Source organism: Amphibalanus amphitrite, unplaced genomic scaffold (genome assembly GCF_019059575.1).
Source record: "Amphibalanus amphitrite isolate SeventyFive unplaced genomic scaffold, NRLGWU_Aamphi_draft 000968F_arrow, whole genome shotgun sequence".
Classification (NCBI taxonomy): Eukaryota; Metazoa; Arthropoda; class Thecostraca; order Balanomorpha; family Balanidae; genus Amphibalanus; species Amphibalanus amphitrite.
In genome coordinates this window covers 61,872-78,140 of record NW_024882462.1, presented here as the reverse complement: position 1 = coordinate 78,140, position 16,269 = coordinate 61,872, and the positions used below count along the sequence as shown (strand labels likewise).

Here is a 16,269-nt window from a genome sequence, read left to right as displayed (position 1 = left end):
CACTCCATGTTGGCACCAACGGCAAACGCACCACCCCGGTGACATTTCATTCATCATCTGACCGTCTTACACTACCGTCTTACATTTCATCTCACACATCATCTCACCTCACCTGTACCTCACCTCCGACCATTATTTCAACTCACCTTAGCGACGCCGACACTCGCCCTCTCATATCGGAGCTCACAGCAAAAACCTAGCCCACGAGTCCGCCACCGCGTGTGATCCAGGGCGGATGGGTTGGGTACCAACGCGACCCGACAGGACAATGCAGCCGCGTGCTAACCCGCGTCACATCTCCTCCCTCTGCGCCACAGTTGTCGCGCATGTCCAGCAGCCAGGAATGTGACAGGTGCGTCACAGAAATGTGGCCAAAAAGTGGCCACTCCGCACGCCAACCGAAATTGCCCGGACAAGCCGACGGCTACCGTCATAACAGACGCCGTGGGTGATTTTGATGGTGTGAACCGTGCTGAGATAGCGGGAGAAGCAGGTACACAAATAATTTGAGTAGGTATCATACATATATACCTATCATACACCTGGGTTCTGTTTGCTGGTTCAGCAGAGGGCGAAATTAATTTTTGGCAGAGAAATAAGGCTAAATAGAAAACCAAACAATACAGATGGTAACTATATGAGTTATTCATGCTTTGAAGTACCAGTTAGCCAGGCTGCGATCGTATGGTCTAAGTGGGAGTGGGACACAGCCACGAAACGCGAGCAGTTACGACGCTGATAATTAAAATGAGGAAGGTGCTGTTCAGGTTATATAGAACATTGGCCATTGCAAAACAGGATATATGAGCTCTCATATGCATGGATGAAAAATGGCATCTCATAAACCTAAATTGGGCAGTAAATATGATAAGAAAGGGAACGAGACATGATGCAAAACATGCAATTACTGTATATCACTGCAGACCAGCTTTCCAAAACAAGACATTCCTTTTCGCAAAAAAACACACTCAAATGATGATTTTTTTGCGCCGAAAAACATTGAAAATTCACCTTATTCATTTAAATCGCTGCACTGTCATTGCTGCTTTATGTGCCGTAACTAGTGATGTCAATTTCAGAAAACATATGTCCAATGTCCGTCCAATGTCCAATACTTACGTCGACTGTCCGTCCAAAAATGTCCAAGCCAGCCATTTGTCCAAAGATGTCCGATATCTATGGAATAGTTTACAGTCGACACCGTTCTTTAATTTGGTTTTAATGTATCGTTACCAGCTCAAAAGTGGTAATCATATCGAAAGCTGAGCTTTCTAATAGCCAATCAATGTTAAACACGATAACTTTATGAAAATGTTGAGGTGTAGCAAGCGATTGTCCAAAGTTGTCCAAAGCGTGCTGTCATTGTCCAACCGAATTCCGAATTGGACATTGGACAAAATCGGAATTCCGAAGATTCAAGTTCCGATTGACACCACTAGCCGTAACCGGCTCTCTCGTAACCCGGTAGCACCACCGAGCCGTTATCTGCAGCCTTGGACGAGCGGCGTGACTCGCCATTGGCAGCTGCATCCCCTTTCCCAGTTTGGACCGGCAATATGCGGCTGTCCTTCTTCCGCCCACCGTGCAATCTGCGCCCGCAGCGGGCGGGGGCGGGGGCGGCCGTCAGCACCGCCCCCCGCCGCGCGCCAGTCGCGCATGGGTCGTCCCACCAGGAAGGAGCACGCACCGCCCGTCGTGCGGAATCCGCGCCACCCACCGCAGCGTCAACCCCACCAGCGCACTGGAGACATCCCGCGGCGCACCGCAGTGCCGCAGCTGCGCCGCACACGCCGCCGCTGCACCACGCACGCCGCAGAGAAACCCGACGCGGTCACTCGCCGGCGGTAGGCCGTTTATAAATCTCACCACTTCGCATATCAAATATTTGTTCATAAATCGGCCGTTTTTACTGCGCTCGGCGTGAGACGTACGGCGCGCCACCGTAAGCACACACGCGCCGCGTTCGCCGCATTGCGACACGACGCGGCGAGCGGTGCGGCGGGCGGCGCGGCGGGCGGGGGCGGCAGCGGGGCTGTATAGCTTCTAATGGCCAGTCAGCGGGGTCTCAGCTCGGTGTCCGCCCGATGCAGAATCTCCTGTGCACGGGTGCAGACGTGTGCACAATGCACTGAGAGGCGCCAGCGGCCGGCGCGTGCAGCCGGAGACGACATCTCACTTGGCTCGGGCGCGGGCGTTAGTTAATGGAGTCGCCACAGTCGTGTTGTATACCGGTACAAGGACCAGCTCTGATTGTGTCCCATTAATAGCTTTACCGAGGCGGGGCCCTTTGAGGCTCACCTATGAGAGCTGTTGACTCGAGTTAATGTCCTATTCAATAATCAAGAAGGCAGTGCCCCACAATGAAAACCGTGTCACCAAAGGTAAACGAGCACGAGTACACTGACCAGCACCACCCAACAGCCTCTCAACAGAGCAATCTTAGCCAGGTGGCCACTGTGAACCCCATCCTTTCACCGACCCCACCCGACAGAGCTCACCGGCACTCCCAGCTGAGAGCTGCTGAACGATTTATTCCCGCTCGACATCGTCCTTCGGCGGCACTGTGATGGCGGCACCTCTGACGGCTTGACGACCCGTTCAATTACCGAACAGGCCTCCTGGCGACCTGTTGCCGCACCCACAGCAACGGTAAGGTAAGGGGTGCGATGCTACGACGGCAGACTGCGAGCATGATGTCGTGACACTAATGATTCGCTCGGTCACGTCGATTATGAGTATTTTCGGAGGTAAGCATTACGTTGAAAATACTTCCCACGCTCTTATATGATCTCCGCAACGCAAAAGTAATTTCGCATAATTGCGTGTAACGAAGTGTGCGTTTCTCAACAAGAGTGCGTATGTTTATTTGACATTACATAGGTTTTAGTGGTCATTTCCATGCATGTTGAGTGGGTACTTAGCTACTCTCGGAAGCTGTGCGCCGGCTACATGGACACTGGCAGTGAGCGGCCTAATCTCATGGGTGCTCAGATAGCTGGAGACAATGTCATTACCGGCGGCTAACCCGACACGATGGGGGCCACCTGGGGACCCGGAAACCGTCGTCACCGCCGGCTGCCGCATCGGTGACGTTACGAAACCGCCGCCACTGTCGCTATTGCTACTGCCTCTGTTACTGCTACCTCTGCTACTGCCCTTTGCATCTTACAGTTACATCCTCCACCTCGACTACTGCTACCGCCAGCGCTACTGCTACCGCCTCCACTACTAATATTTGCATTTAATGTCCTCTGCCTCCGATACGACTGCTTTCTCTGTCATCGCTACTGCTACTGTCAGCGCTTATATCTAATATCATCATTGCCATGTAGCCCATGCTGCCACTTCCGTCGTTGCCTCAACCCAGAGCATCTGCAATCGCTGCACAGCTCTGCCGCGGCCCATTTACGGTCTCACACGGGCTCCTGAGCAGCCACTTACCCTCCAGTTGATTGGGTCATTCCTGCTTCCACCGCACTCGATCGTGTTTCGAATGGTTCTCCCGCGTATTGAATCCGTTAGAGTGATGTGTCTCGGGTCCTCCCCCGCTGTTGGGTATGTTTACATTACTCTGATGGCGCTCCAGTTGTCTTCAGAAGAGATCGGTTAGCGGTGGCCGAATGGATGTTCTGATCAAGCTGGGCTTGATTAGAATCTTCATGTCTCTCATTCCACAGGGGGCTGATTAAACTGTGGCCATGAATGTCAATGATATGGGTAATGCGAGCGGCAGGGGCGAGGCGCGCTCAACAGCGCCAGCAGGCGAAAGACGAGCTGGTTTAGATGGTCCAAAAGGCACTGGTAAAGTCGTGAGACACTGTTGCGTAGTGCACGGAAAAGCGATAGCTAATCTGTTCTTTGATCACCATATGTCTTTAATTGTTTTTTTTTCCACGACATCATGCGCTAGTGACTCATCGTGTTCTTTTTTTTCTCATAATGCTTGAAAGCAATAAAAACAAATTACATTTGCTTTCATTAAGAAGACTTAGCCTAAATTGCTGAATTAAACACAAATCACATATTTAGAAAAAAAATATCTTATTTTGCTGAATTTGATTAAATGGTCTTTCCAGTTCCCAGTTCGAAACTTCCAAGTTCTAACCACCGACTGCATAAAGCACAGCAAAGCGCGTGAACTAACCCCAAACTCGTCGTGAGATCTAAACTCAAGAACCTCGATGTTAACACTTCCCTGTCAGACAGACAAGTAGAAAACCCGCTCTCTTGTAAAGATTACTGAGATCGTCTGAGGAGGGTGGCACCACCCGTTTTCCATTCCATATTCCCATGAACCCCACAGAGGGCACGGTTGACACAGAGTTCAGGGGCGATTCCCAGGGCGATGTAGGCGATTCAGAGGGCGATGTAGGCGATTCCGAGGGCGATGTAGGCGATTACGAGGGCGATATCGGACAATTCCGATGCACCGAACCCCACTCAATCGCCGCCAACTTGGTCCGCATCGGATGGACATAACGCACCCCAAAAGGCGAAAGTCGGACAGATCTCTGCGCAAGTTGTGCCGTATAGTCGCTTCGTGGTCTTCCCTCGGCTCGTGGCTGCGATCGCTGTGAGAGCGGCGACACCTGCGGCGCACCGGTGCGCCGGAACTGGCGCACAGAGCGCCACGACCGCCGCCCACCGCCAGCCACCGCGGGCCCACGCAGTTTGTCAGTCACGTTTGTCACGTCACGAAGTTGCCGTCACGGCCGGATGGAGCGTCACCGGATGTGATAACCGTGGCGCATGGCAGTCTCACAAGCGTCCTGTGGAGTTCACAGACACTAATGTCAACCTGCTACAAGGCCTGCCTTTAGCTAGGGTAGGGGGACATTTAAAAATGTCACACGGAGCATATTAACGAGACGACGTTACCATAGCTCAGGTAATTCGCCCGCGTTAAACTGCTGGCGACGACTGGGGACTTATGTGCATGCAAGAAATTTGGCACAAGAGCAGGAAGTGCATAGGCGTGTGGCATTCACATTCGGTATGATTGAATAAAGTGTTTCAACCCGGAGCTGATATTCTCGTACGCATTCGCCTTGTTTACTCGCATTGCACCCACCAAGTCGACATATCAGAATTCAGATTACCCAATGAACATTGCATGTTTTATAACAATATTTCTTATCATTTTAGCTTGAATGATTTTAGTATTGCATTGTCACCGATAAATGCATCCAGATGCATTCAGAAAGGTAAATAAGCAAGTCATAGAGCTCGGAATGAAGCGTTTGCTTACGGAGCACTGAAATCGAACAGCGCGGCGGCACTTCATTCGGCTGATTTCTGACGATTTGTATTCATTTTGTTATGGACAGATTCAATCTGAGAGCAGTGGGGACGCCGATCGATCATTGGCCAAACGCCCACACGTCCCTTACATAAGGAAACGTCCACTTATGAGAGCCAGCGTCTGGGCGGGAGCGGGCACAGCGCCGCCAGAAGCGATGGAAACCGAGCGTCTCCATTTCGCAGACAAACACGCGCCCGCTCTTGATATTTTCACAATAGACCATTCCTTCTTATTACTCTTCTCGTCATTTTTCACTCTTCTCGGTGGAGATTTGGAGCTGTCCGGAGTTATGGATGGTTTCCCAGACCGATTGGTTTCAAGAGTCGCCTTTCCGATGGTGATGGTGCGATAACAATCCTGACAGAGGAGGGATGAATGAAAGCTTATCTGTTGAACAATCAGATGCAGATCCTCTCGTTTGGAATTATCCTCCCGGCAATCAAATGCAGCGCGTTCCGGAACTACCCGGCTCAATTTGACGGATCTGTGATCCAAATTAACAGCTCACTCCACGATCGCGCTTAATTATGCTGTAAAAGTTCTAAGAAGTCATCAATAGCAGCTCCGATCTGGACTGCGCTAGGATGTAAAAGAGACAGCAGCGTTCGTTCTTGGGAAGAATGCTGGCATGGGGCAGAAACACGGAAATGATTTAACTACTTTTGGCTATTTCGACCGAAGGGTTAGATATGACGGTAAACGGAATATAGTGGATTGACGTGCAGGGCTGCGGAGTCGATGGATTTTCGGCGACTCCGACTCCGACTCCGACTCCGGCTTTCAAAAACCAGCTCCGACTCCGACTCCGACTCCGGGCAGAATTGTCGACTCCGACCGACTCCAACTCCCGACTCCGACTCCGCAGACCTAGCAGGGCTGCGGAATCGACAGATTTTCGGTGACTCCGACTCCGACTCCGGCTCGGGTTTCTAAAATCGACTCCGACTCCGACTCCGACTCTGGTCACAACTGTCGACTCCGACCGACTCCGACTCCGACTCCGACTCCGCAGCCCTGTTGACGTGGTAGTCAATATGACAGCAACGTCTCTGGTTCTGTCAAGGTCGTTCTTTCCCATCGGTGACAGTGACTGTGGGAAATACTGCAGTCGGCGTTTGGAAAACCAAAAGTCATATAACTTCATCACTCGCAGATGACTGAAACTGTTTTCCTTCCATCATTTCATAACATTGTGTCCAGGAGCCAGTAAAACATGAACATTCGTAAATTTAATACGTTGTAGTTCACGCATGCGAAACTACAAGTGAAGCACCAAATGAGGGGGGGGGGGGGTGCGCCAGCCGTCAGCGCCTCGAGCTCCACCTGTGCGATTCTCACACGGTTTGAAGCTCTGTGAGCTCCCCCGCTTACCTGGCCGCTAATTCGACCCAGCTAATCGCGGCTGCTAAAAAAGCGCCGAGAAAAACCACCCTACAAAGCCCGCCCGTGGTGACTGTCCACCACAAAAAGCCCAAATGGCACAATGCGACAAAATATGAAGTAAATCTGAGGAGAGCCGCTCCCAGCGGGCTAGCGCATTGTGTCACTTCTTTCTGCGGCGTTTCCATGGTAACGGACAGGGTGGCGGGACGCGGAGGCAGTGCCTGCGGCCGCTGCGAATGGGGTATGTAGCAGGAATGTGCCATGACAAATGACTACGGAGAGCTCAAGGCGGCGAGGCGCAGATGCTGAGGCGATACCAGAGGAGCCCAGGCTTCACCGAGGCAGGGCAGAGAGGAGAGTTTTGTGAAGCGCGGTAGGTGGCAATCATGTTTTTCAGGGTCGGCGAAAAGGTGATGCATAACGCACTGACTTAAGTCGTTACCACAACGATTTGTTTGGGGGCTGGGAATGCTACGGAACAAAGACGTGAAATGCAGATGAAATGTGAGGGTCAGATAAAGGGACGAGGTCTAGTAGGTCAGCCTGATGATGTCTACTTTATCACACACCCTGTTAACCTTAGGCGGTGTGTGATAGGTTCGTTAAACCAATTGCTTAGCATAACCATGGAGTCCAAAGTTCATGCAAATTTGTGATGAAGGGAAGCGTAAACCTCGATAAATTCAAAGCTCTGCGAGTTCTCGGTCAGTTGAAAAGCCCCACGAGAAAAAGAAGCACCCGATTCCCTAGCACTTGCACAGGAGATTTCCAAAGACTGTCTCAATTATTATATTATTCGTTATGTTTAATGCTTGGATCTTTACATTTCATTTATGGCGATCTATGAATGTAAATTATCAAAGTATTTAAAAATATACACAATTTGCATCAAGCAATTCTCATGCACAAATACCCTCAGAATCCGTTTCATGTCAATAAACCAGCAATATCTCTGCCAGACGGACAGGACGGTTCTATTTCCTCTGACGGCCAATTGTGTGTGCCCCTCCCCTCCATCCCATAGCCCTCTTCCCGGCTCCCGCTCCCCTTCTTTCACACCCTCAGCTGCTTTGTGTGCGTGTGCCACCTCTCAAAGATTAGCCTAGCGTATAGGCGTGTGACCTGGGGCGAAAGGCAACAGCTAACCAGGGGAGAGGGGGGGGGGCACAATGAAGGTCGGATCTGTCTGTATGCCTGTGAGCCCGCCCTGATCAGGCGGGACTGCTGACCGGATCTTGGTACTCACAGCCATATGGAGCCCCGACAGCCGGGAAACAGCTGCGTGCTGCAGTAATGTCCCGATCCCCGAGCATTACTGGAGGGAGCCGGCATGATTACATAACGGGGGATTTAGTGTAGTGGGGGGGGGGGGGAGGGGGGACACCGAAGGGCGTATGCGTAAATATTAATCTAGCCCTGGAACGCTGCGTTCATACGATATGGAGTCCAGATGCCATGGCGGTTTGCGCGCTGGTGGAACGCGCTCTGACTGGCTCCTCCTGAGCATACGCTGTCCTGAAGCCTAGTCGTCAATATTTTACGCATAAAGTTATGAAAAGAAGCCTAAAGTAAACCGGATTATATAACTCCCTCTGCGCAAACGCCAAGACTTATCATATCAACCAACAATTTTAGCAACGTTTGATGCATATTCTCATAAAACAACCCGGCATTTTAAATTCAAACTTTCCGACATGTTCGCTCGGCCATGGCCCCACTCCACCCTTGTTCCGCGAATTCATCGGGGGAAGAGCCGGTCTGAGGATGCTGTGGAGGCGGCCATTGGCTTCCATCCGCCACCGCAGCCGGCGATACTGCGCCAGAAGTGCGACACAATGCACCATCGCTCGTCTGGGAACGCTGTGTCGCGGCGGTGCAGGCCGGCCCGGCTCACTGGGTCCCCCGATCAATGGCCGAGATCCATGAAATTCAGATGTCACGAGTAAAAATACCATAAACGGTTTAAATGCCACGATTCCAGAATACAGCACTGTGGAACTGGAGTCTCATTTGCCTTCGAAAAGCGAAGCTTCAGAACGATACGACGCGCAATAAATGTTCGACTTGACTTTTATTTACTTGAGCTTAAGTACCTACGTATGTACTCGTACATTGTAAAATGCAGTTCGAAATGTCCAGCCCATACCAGCAGACCGCCATAATTTTGTCACGTGAATTTAATATTTTTCAATATTCATGTTGGCAATTTGTCCACCATTTTTACTTCGATCAAAACAACGTTTAAATACCTATTGTGATGTTCCTGTTATTATCTAATTGGATTCGTATGTTCAAAAGAATTCGTCACAAGCAAAAACGTTTATCTTAATACGAAAAAAGTTATACGCCGTCTGAATGCGATACAGTGCTTGAACATAACCATTATGTACAACGATAAAACAGTAAAATAGTCCGTTTTTACCCATTCGGCAATGGCAAGCTCCGAGACCAACAGCGTTATAGGAGACAATGAAGGAGAAACAGAAGTCAAAGGTGATGAAATCAAGGACGCAGAGAAGTCGACTGAACACATTTCAAATAACTCAGAAAGAAAAATAAATGAAGGTGAAGGTGCGGAGGAAAAACAAACGGGCAGTAACCCCAGAATTTCAACTGAAAATGAGGACCAACAGGACGCGGCTATTGATGAAGAAAGCAGAACAAAGAGCAAGCAGAAAATTGAGGCAACGCCACCAGCAGTGGTTAGGTCTTCTGCATCCACGGCGCCCATACGTCTCCCTCCCATTCAGGTGAAGTACTCGTACGATCATACATTACACTCTTTGTATTTCTATGTTTGCATGTTAACCCTCGCCGGACCTATTGGTTTTCTACATACGCGCCGGCCGAGGGGGGGGGGGGCGCGTACGACCCCCCTCGCCGTTTCGCCCCTGGTGGAGCTAGCGCGTCGCGGAAAAAACGAGCGTGTGCGCCGATACGAGACGCAGAGATTGGTACCCGATTTTAAGGTCCTAGGTCAACCGGTGACCTCTGAGGTCAGGTCAAGTGCCCCAAGGTACGGTTCAGTTTTTGGTGAATAACTTCGGAAAAACCGGCCGCAGAGCGCCGATTTTGGCAGCGTCGTGTTCGCCTCGCTCAGGCGCGTCGAATGATATACTTTTTGTCCGGGTCAGGTCAACTTGGGGTGTTGACCTCAGGTCAAGGTCAGGTCAGCACCCCCAGGTCACGAAGTTGGTCAAAAGAGGTCATGTCGCATATCATTCGATTCGGCAGGCCTTCCTGAGTCCATTGGTGGCTTTCCCGACTCGCTAGCTCAATTTGATCAAGAGTTATTGACGAAAAACTAATATGACCTTGATGACGTCATAAATGACGTCACGCAAGGTCAACATTGCAAAAGTGACGCATCTAACCTTGCAAGCAGTGCATCAAATCACGATTCTGTGTGCTTGAGATAGTTGGAGATCGTTCCCGGCGCCAGAATAGCAGTTTTCATTTTTCCCCATTGACTTATAATGGTGAGGTCACAAAAATAAGCTGACCTCATATGACCTTTAGGAAAAATCCGAGAAATACAAGTTGTGGGACTCATAATGGATACTAGATCCTGCAAGTTTCATTTCCCTGTGACATCTCCTCTGGCAGTGAGGGCGTTGCGAAGTTGCGACATCTGAAGACCGTGCAGAGGTTCACTTATGACGTCATAGGTCAGTGACCTGACCTGACCCAAAAATGCGGTTGGTGTCAAAAGATCCGGCTTGGATCAAAGGTCAGGTATGCCAAGTTTCAGCTCTCTATCACCAGCGTGTTTGGAGCTATCGCGAAAAACCCTATGGGGGGGCGGCACCCGCCCCCCCCCTCGGCCGGCGAGGGTTAAGACGTCCTATGCTGGGAGTAGGTCAAAATGGTACCTTCTCCTAATTTCGACCTCACTACTACAATTCTAAGATAATTCTATTCAGGCTACCATTCTATTAGCAGCATTTCACAGAAATATTTCAATTATGTAACTGCCACCCTCTATAACTCTCCATAACTAAAGGCTTCGGAATTGACAGGGATAACTTTTTACTTTATCCCGACTCCCCGTTCCGCGTGTGGGGCTGGAAACCCCATGAGCGCTGTGCCGGTCGATTAAAATCAAAAGAAATATGTAACGCCCATGGACCTTCTGGGCCCAAGTAAAATACACCGACTGCTCTCTACAAGCTCGAATAAGTACGAGTCACTTCAGTAACAAACTCAATATAAGTTGAAAGGTTACGATATAGTTACGAAATACGATGTAAGTCTTTATCCTCTTCTAAAGAAATATTTTCAACATAATGCTAGATATTCCATAAATGTAATTGAATTTACATACTCAGGAACAGTAAAAGCATGCCTATTCATGTACATTTTCGATTTACCTACCTTTAATGTATAGCAATAGGTCTAATAGAACCTTTAAAATAAGTAATGCTTTGACCACGATTTTTACTATATGTTTTTCCTTTCTGTCCCAGGGAGCACCCAGCAGCGTTGTTGGGCCATCAAGCACGAAGATGTCCATGAGGCAGTTCTTACAGTCCTCAAGATCGAACATGCCACAACGAAGATCGGTCAATCCGGACCTGCGAACGTCCATATTCAAAACGGCTACAAAGGAAAGGGAAGAAAGCCGCTTCGCTTGGGCGACCAATTTTGACTTTTCTATGGTGTCTATGGCATGCGTCATTGGGCTAGCAAATTTTGTTCGTGTTCCACAGCTGTGTAAAAGGCACGGTGGCCTGGCCTTTTTTATACCGTATTTGATTACCGTCATCTTCATGGGCATGCCACTTTATTTTCTCGAGACGCTGCTGGGCCAGTACAGCGGTCACGGAACAGTGGCTGTCATGAACGAGCTGGTTCCAGCTTTTGTTGGCATTGGATACGCGCTGGTCATCAACAATTTTCTTTCATTTATGCGAAGTGAAATGGATATGGCAAGAATTCTATTTATGCTTGTGAACACAATGAGAAACATTATTCCATGGGCAGTGTGTGAAGAGAAAAATGACGCCGGTTGTTATACCCAAGCGGATGATGCCTACTGTCAAACCCTTGGAAGTGATTATGTTTATTATAATCGCAGCTGCACGAGCATCGCCGATATATGTGCGCAAGTAGTGGGTATGACTTCCACTGGCCAAAACTGCTCACTGAAGAACGGTTCCTCTGTGCGATTTGACCATGTGATAACCCGCCGCACCCCGGAAGCCGAGTTTTACTTCCGCCAGGTGCTCAATCTGGAAGATGCATCTCTTGCACAGCTCGGTGCTGTGCACTGGCCAATGTTCTTCTGTCTCGGATTTTGCTGGCTAATGACGTACCTGCTCGGCTACAACGGATTCTCGACGACCGCAAAAAGCGCCTATCTCACCACGTTTGCGCCCCTTCTGGGACAGTTTGCCCTGTACGCTAAGGCGTTCTGCCTAACGGGCGCTGGGGGAGGCATACAAGCATACTTGACGTTCGACTGGTCTGCCCTCATCACCACAGATGTATGGATAGATTCCATCAAAACATGCTTCAGTTCACTGAGTTTAGGTTTGGGATTGCTGACCGCCATTTCGAGTGCAAGCAAACCTTACAAGAACTGTTTAAAAACCTCATTGGCTATCATTTGCATTGACACTCTTGTCTCATTAGTCAGTGGTTTAGGTTTCTTCGCGGTTATTGGTCACCTGGCACATGTGTCTGAAGTGTCGGTAGAGGAACTCATGGATTCAGAAACAAACATTTTGTTTGACACGATGCCGAGAACTCTAACTTCGCTCAACTTCCCACGGCTGTATGTCTGCCTGAGCTACGCATCAACCGTTCTGATGAGCTTTGGCTATCTCGCTGCCGTCATTGGAATGACCACATATGACGGAAAAGACATCTTCAACTCACTGACCAACCACCACGGCGACGCCGAGAAGACAGCGTCCAACCTCTCCATCTACCAGTACAACATAGTCACCTGCATCTTGGGCTTCACGGCCAGCATCATATTCGTGGCGAAAGGTGGCACGCTTGTCCTCGACGTGACGGACGTGAGGGGCCACGTGGACATGTCGTTTGTGATTGCCGCTTTACAGACCATCGTCATCTGCGTCTTCTACGGCAGCGGCAGCGTGCTTGATCTCGTGGAGGAAGAAATGGACATGAAGCTGGGAGGATCGCGACCCTACTGGGCTCTCTCGTGGAACATTGTAGCTCCCTTCTTACTACTGTGGGTAGCATTCAATAGAGAAGACGACAGCAACAACCATTTGGCCGGCGAAGATGAAGCAGACGCGTGGCATATGCTGGGCGCCATAATTGCCTTTTACCCCTTCCTGGTCGTGCTGGGCTTTTTCATTTTCCAAGTGTACAACTTTCGAAAGGACGGCGTGTGGCAGGCGCTGCAGCCAACTCGGAAGTGGTGCCTGGGTCTGGACACAAGTCTGCTCATCGAGGCGGCCGATGCTGAGCCTGACAAGTGGCGAGGTGACATCGAGCTGACGATCGCGCCGCCCTCGGAGGCGGCATTGCCGGCGGCGTCCTTCGTGGTGACGGCGCCCTCCGGGGCACGCGTCGGCCCGGCGCCCGATGCCGGCCAGGAGCCGCGCCCGACCATCGCTCCCTCTGGAGCCCTGTTGGGTCTGGGACCGCAGCAAACGACCCGCAAGTCCATCTTCGAAGGGCCCACTGCAATGGCCATTCTCGATCATACGCTAAAAAGCCAAAAGTATGTGCCGTTTCAGAGGCAAATGGAAGAGGGCAAGAGGATACGACGGCTGTCTGGAAGGCCGCCGTAAACGGGACAACTATATTCCAGTGTTGTGGTATTCCATTGTGTGTTTTCCATGCATTCAGCGCTGCTTATTAGAGTTAGCGCTAATGTGGATATGAATGATGTATGTACAGATTCGGGGCATACAGAGGAGTGGCTTGAAAACGCGTAAATGTATCTCGCAGATTGCTGGTGTGTGAAGTGTTCGAACGCGAGGGTCTGTGTGTGGCACCGGCCCGCGCCGGGCCGGTGCTCTGAAATTCCGCGCCGGGCCGCGGGGGGGTGTTTGAACACCCCCCCCTTCTAACTCGGCTCCTGGGCCACGTAGCGACACGCGGTAAGCGGCAATCGAAAGAACGTCAAAAATAAGGACGAAAACACTTCAGTCATTTTTTGGGTCAGGTCAAAGGTCAGGTCACCAGAGGTCACCAAAGGTAAAATGTTGACTATTTCAACATTTTGGAAACTGCCAACGGCTATCTCGGGAACCGATAGAGCTACAGCACCGCAAAAAAGCGCATTCGATAGCCCTTTTACAGACCTTTCTGAGTAATGTTCTCAGATTTGACCTCAGGTCAACGGTTTAGCCTCCAGAGGGCAAAAACTCCAAAAATAGCCGTTTTTACGAAAAACGTTTTTTCGGCAATAACTTTTGACTCAAAAGAGCTATGACATCAATTTTGCCAGCATCGTGTTCCTCTCGTCGAGACGCGTCGAATGAACTATAATTTGACCTTGAAAGGTCAACTTGAAAATTTGACCTCAGGTCAAGGTCATGACCTGACCGGAAAAGGTCATGTTGCATATCAATCGATCCGCAACGTCGAGCCGAACACATCTAAGGCGTTTTCAGCGCTCTAGCACGCCTCTATCAGAAGTTATCATCGAAAAACTGTTAGATTTTGTTCGTGACCTGAGATGACCTCGGGGACATAACGAGGGGTCACAGTTGCCATTTTCTGGTTCAGTGTGTCTATTTTACCTACATCTCGATGTTTGAGAGTGTCTAGAATAGCGTTCGTGCAAAACAGGCGCTTTTCTAGTTTCTCCCATTGACTTATAATGGAGAGGCCGCAAAATTGACCTGACCTTAGGTCACCGATATCAAAATTCCGAGATATACATTTTAGAGATAGTGTTGCTCTAATCAATCGCTGAAAGTTTCAAGGCAATCGTTCAGTCGGTGTAGCTATGACGAGCATTCTTATTTTTTCTGAGGTGAGGTCACTTGGCGTGACCTGGTGACCTGACCTAAGGTGACCTGGGTCTGAAATTTTCACAACATGTGCGGAAAAGATGCACGAACAGGTGTGCCAAAAACGGCGGCGCTCCGCGCCGCCGTTTTTGAGATATCTGCGAAAACCGCAAGGGGGGGTGTTCAAACACCCCCTCCCGGCCCGGCGCGGGTTAAATACGAAAGCACGGAGGAAGTGAGCAGTGGCCCACATCTACGTCACACAAAGGTCACACAAGGAGCAAATGTACGTCACGTATAACGTGCATTCACATTGCACTGACGATCCCCGTCAAATGTTAGAAACGGCGCGTATGAGTCGCATCATGGTTTCAACCATTGATTCTCAGGCTGTATCCCTTAGTACCGGAAGTACCTACCGGAAGTCGTTTCGCAGTCACCTTTAATCATTTCCCTCTCCATCAGTTCCCTCTTTTATCCTGTCCTCTCATGAAGTGGAGAAATGGATAGAAGCCGGTCATATCGCGCACAAAAGCAGGCGAGTCAGAGTGGCGGGGCCGAGCGCTGACCGAGAGCTATTTTGGTCGGGTCGGGCTGCGACAGCTGCCGCGCCGGTCCGGTCGGTAAACAGCTCGTCGCTGGGCCGGACGTCACCGACTAATTATCGGCTCCCGTCACCGGGCAGGGGCAGGGGTGAGCGATATGACGGTCGCCGGCGGCGGGCTGCAGTCGTCAACACGGTGACACAACATGGCCCGGTGACGGGATTAGGGATCGGACGGCAGGCGACCGCCAGGTGCAGGCGCCGGCTGTATCAGAAGTGCTCTTATGGTGGCAGGAGCGGCGATGAAGGGGTGAGCGGCAATGTCGGTACAGCGTACCCTCGTTTTTCCTCTTACTTAAAATATGTTGGCATCATACTTCTCAGTTGTCTTACTTGTCCTTGATCGATTGAGCTTGAAAACAGCGACGAAATGTTAACCCGCGCCCTGCTGGGGGTCCTGGATTTCCACGCCCTGCTGGGGGGGGGTGTTTGAACACCCCCCCTTGTAACTCGGCTCCTGGGCCACGTAGCGATACGCGGAAGGCGGCGTTCGAAAGAGCGTAAAAAATAATGACGAAATCACTTCGGTCAATTTTTTGGTCAGGTCAAAGGTCAGGTCACCAGAGGTCATTGAAGGCAAAATTTCGCCGATTTCCAGGTCGAATGTCGAAAATTTCCAAGAAGCCAACGCATAACTCGGGAACCAATAGAGCTACAGCGCCGCGGAAAAGCGCATTCGATAGCCCTATTAACGCCCTTTCTGAGTAATTCTCTCAGATTTGACCTAACGTCAACGGTTTTGCCTGCAGGGGGCAAAAACTGCAAAAATAGCCGATTTTTTTGAAAACAGTTTTTCTGCAATAACTTTTGACCCAAGCCTTGTACGAGCTTACTTTTACCGGCATCGTGTTCCTCTCGTCAAGACGCATCGAATGAACTATAACTTGACCTTGAAAGGTCAACTTGAAAATTTGACCTCAGGTCAAGGTCATGACCTGACCGGAAAGGGTCATGTTGCATATCAGTCGATCCGTATCGTCGAGCTGAACACATCTAAGGCGTTTTCATCGCTCTAGCATGCCTCTATCAAAAGTTATTTG

At 50.2% G+C, this 16,269-nt stretch overlaps 2 protein-coding genes across 2 annotated transcripts in view; one reads left to right on the top strand and one right to left on the bottom strand.

Moving 5' to 3' along the window:
* The window catches only part of LOC122368692 (protein madd-4-like), a 155,569-nt gene that overhangs the window by 127,361 nt on the left and 11,939 nt on the right, over nucleotides 1-16,269 (bottom strand). The gene's annotated exons all lie outside the window — the stretch shown is intronic.
* On the top strand, nucleotides 8,875-13,595 carry LOC122368693 (sodium-dependent noradrenaline transporter-like). Its single transcript, XM_043342886.1, has 2 exons — nucleotides 8,875-9,435; nucleotides 11,152-13,595. Exons 1-2 carry the CDS (start codon nucleotides 9,118-9,120, stop codon nucleotides 13,453-13,455), a joined length of 2,622 nt encoding a protein of 873 aa, XP_043198821.1. The 5' UTR covers nucleotides 8,875-9,117; the 3' UTR covers nucleotides 13,456-13,595.

Bases quoted from the DNA above. Each gene is read 5' to 3' on its own strand.
- LOC122368693 (XM_043342886.1), top strand. From the start codon at position 9,118: ATGGCAAGCTCCGAGACCAACAGCGTTATAGGAGACAATGAAGGAGAA. The intron at 9,436-11,151 runs GTGAAGTACTCG...TTTCTGTCCCAG, and splicing joins TACGTCTCCCTCCCATTCAG to GGAGCACCCAGCAGCGTTGT.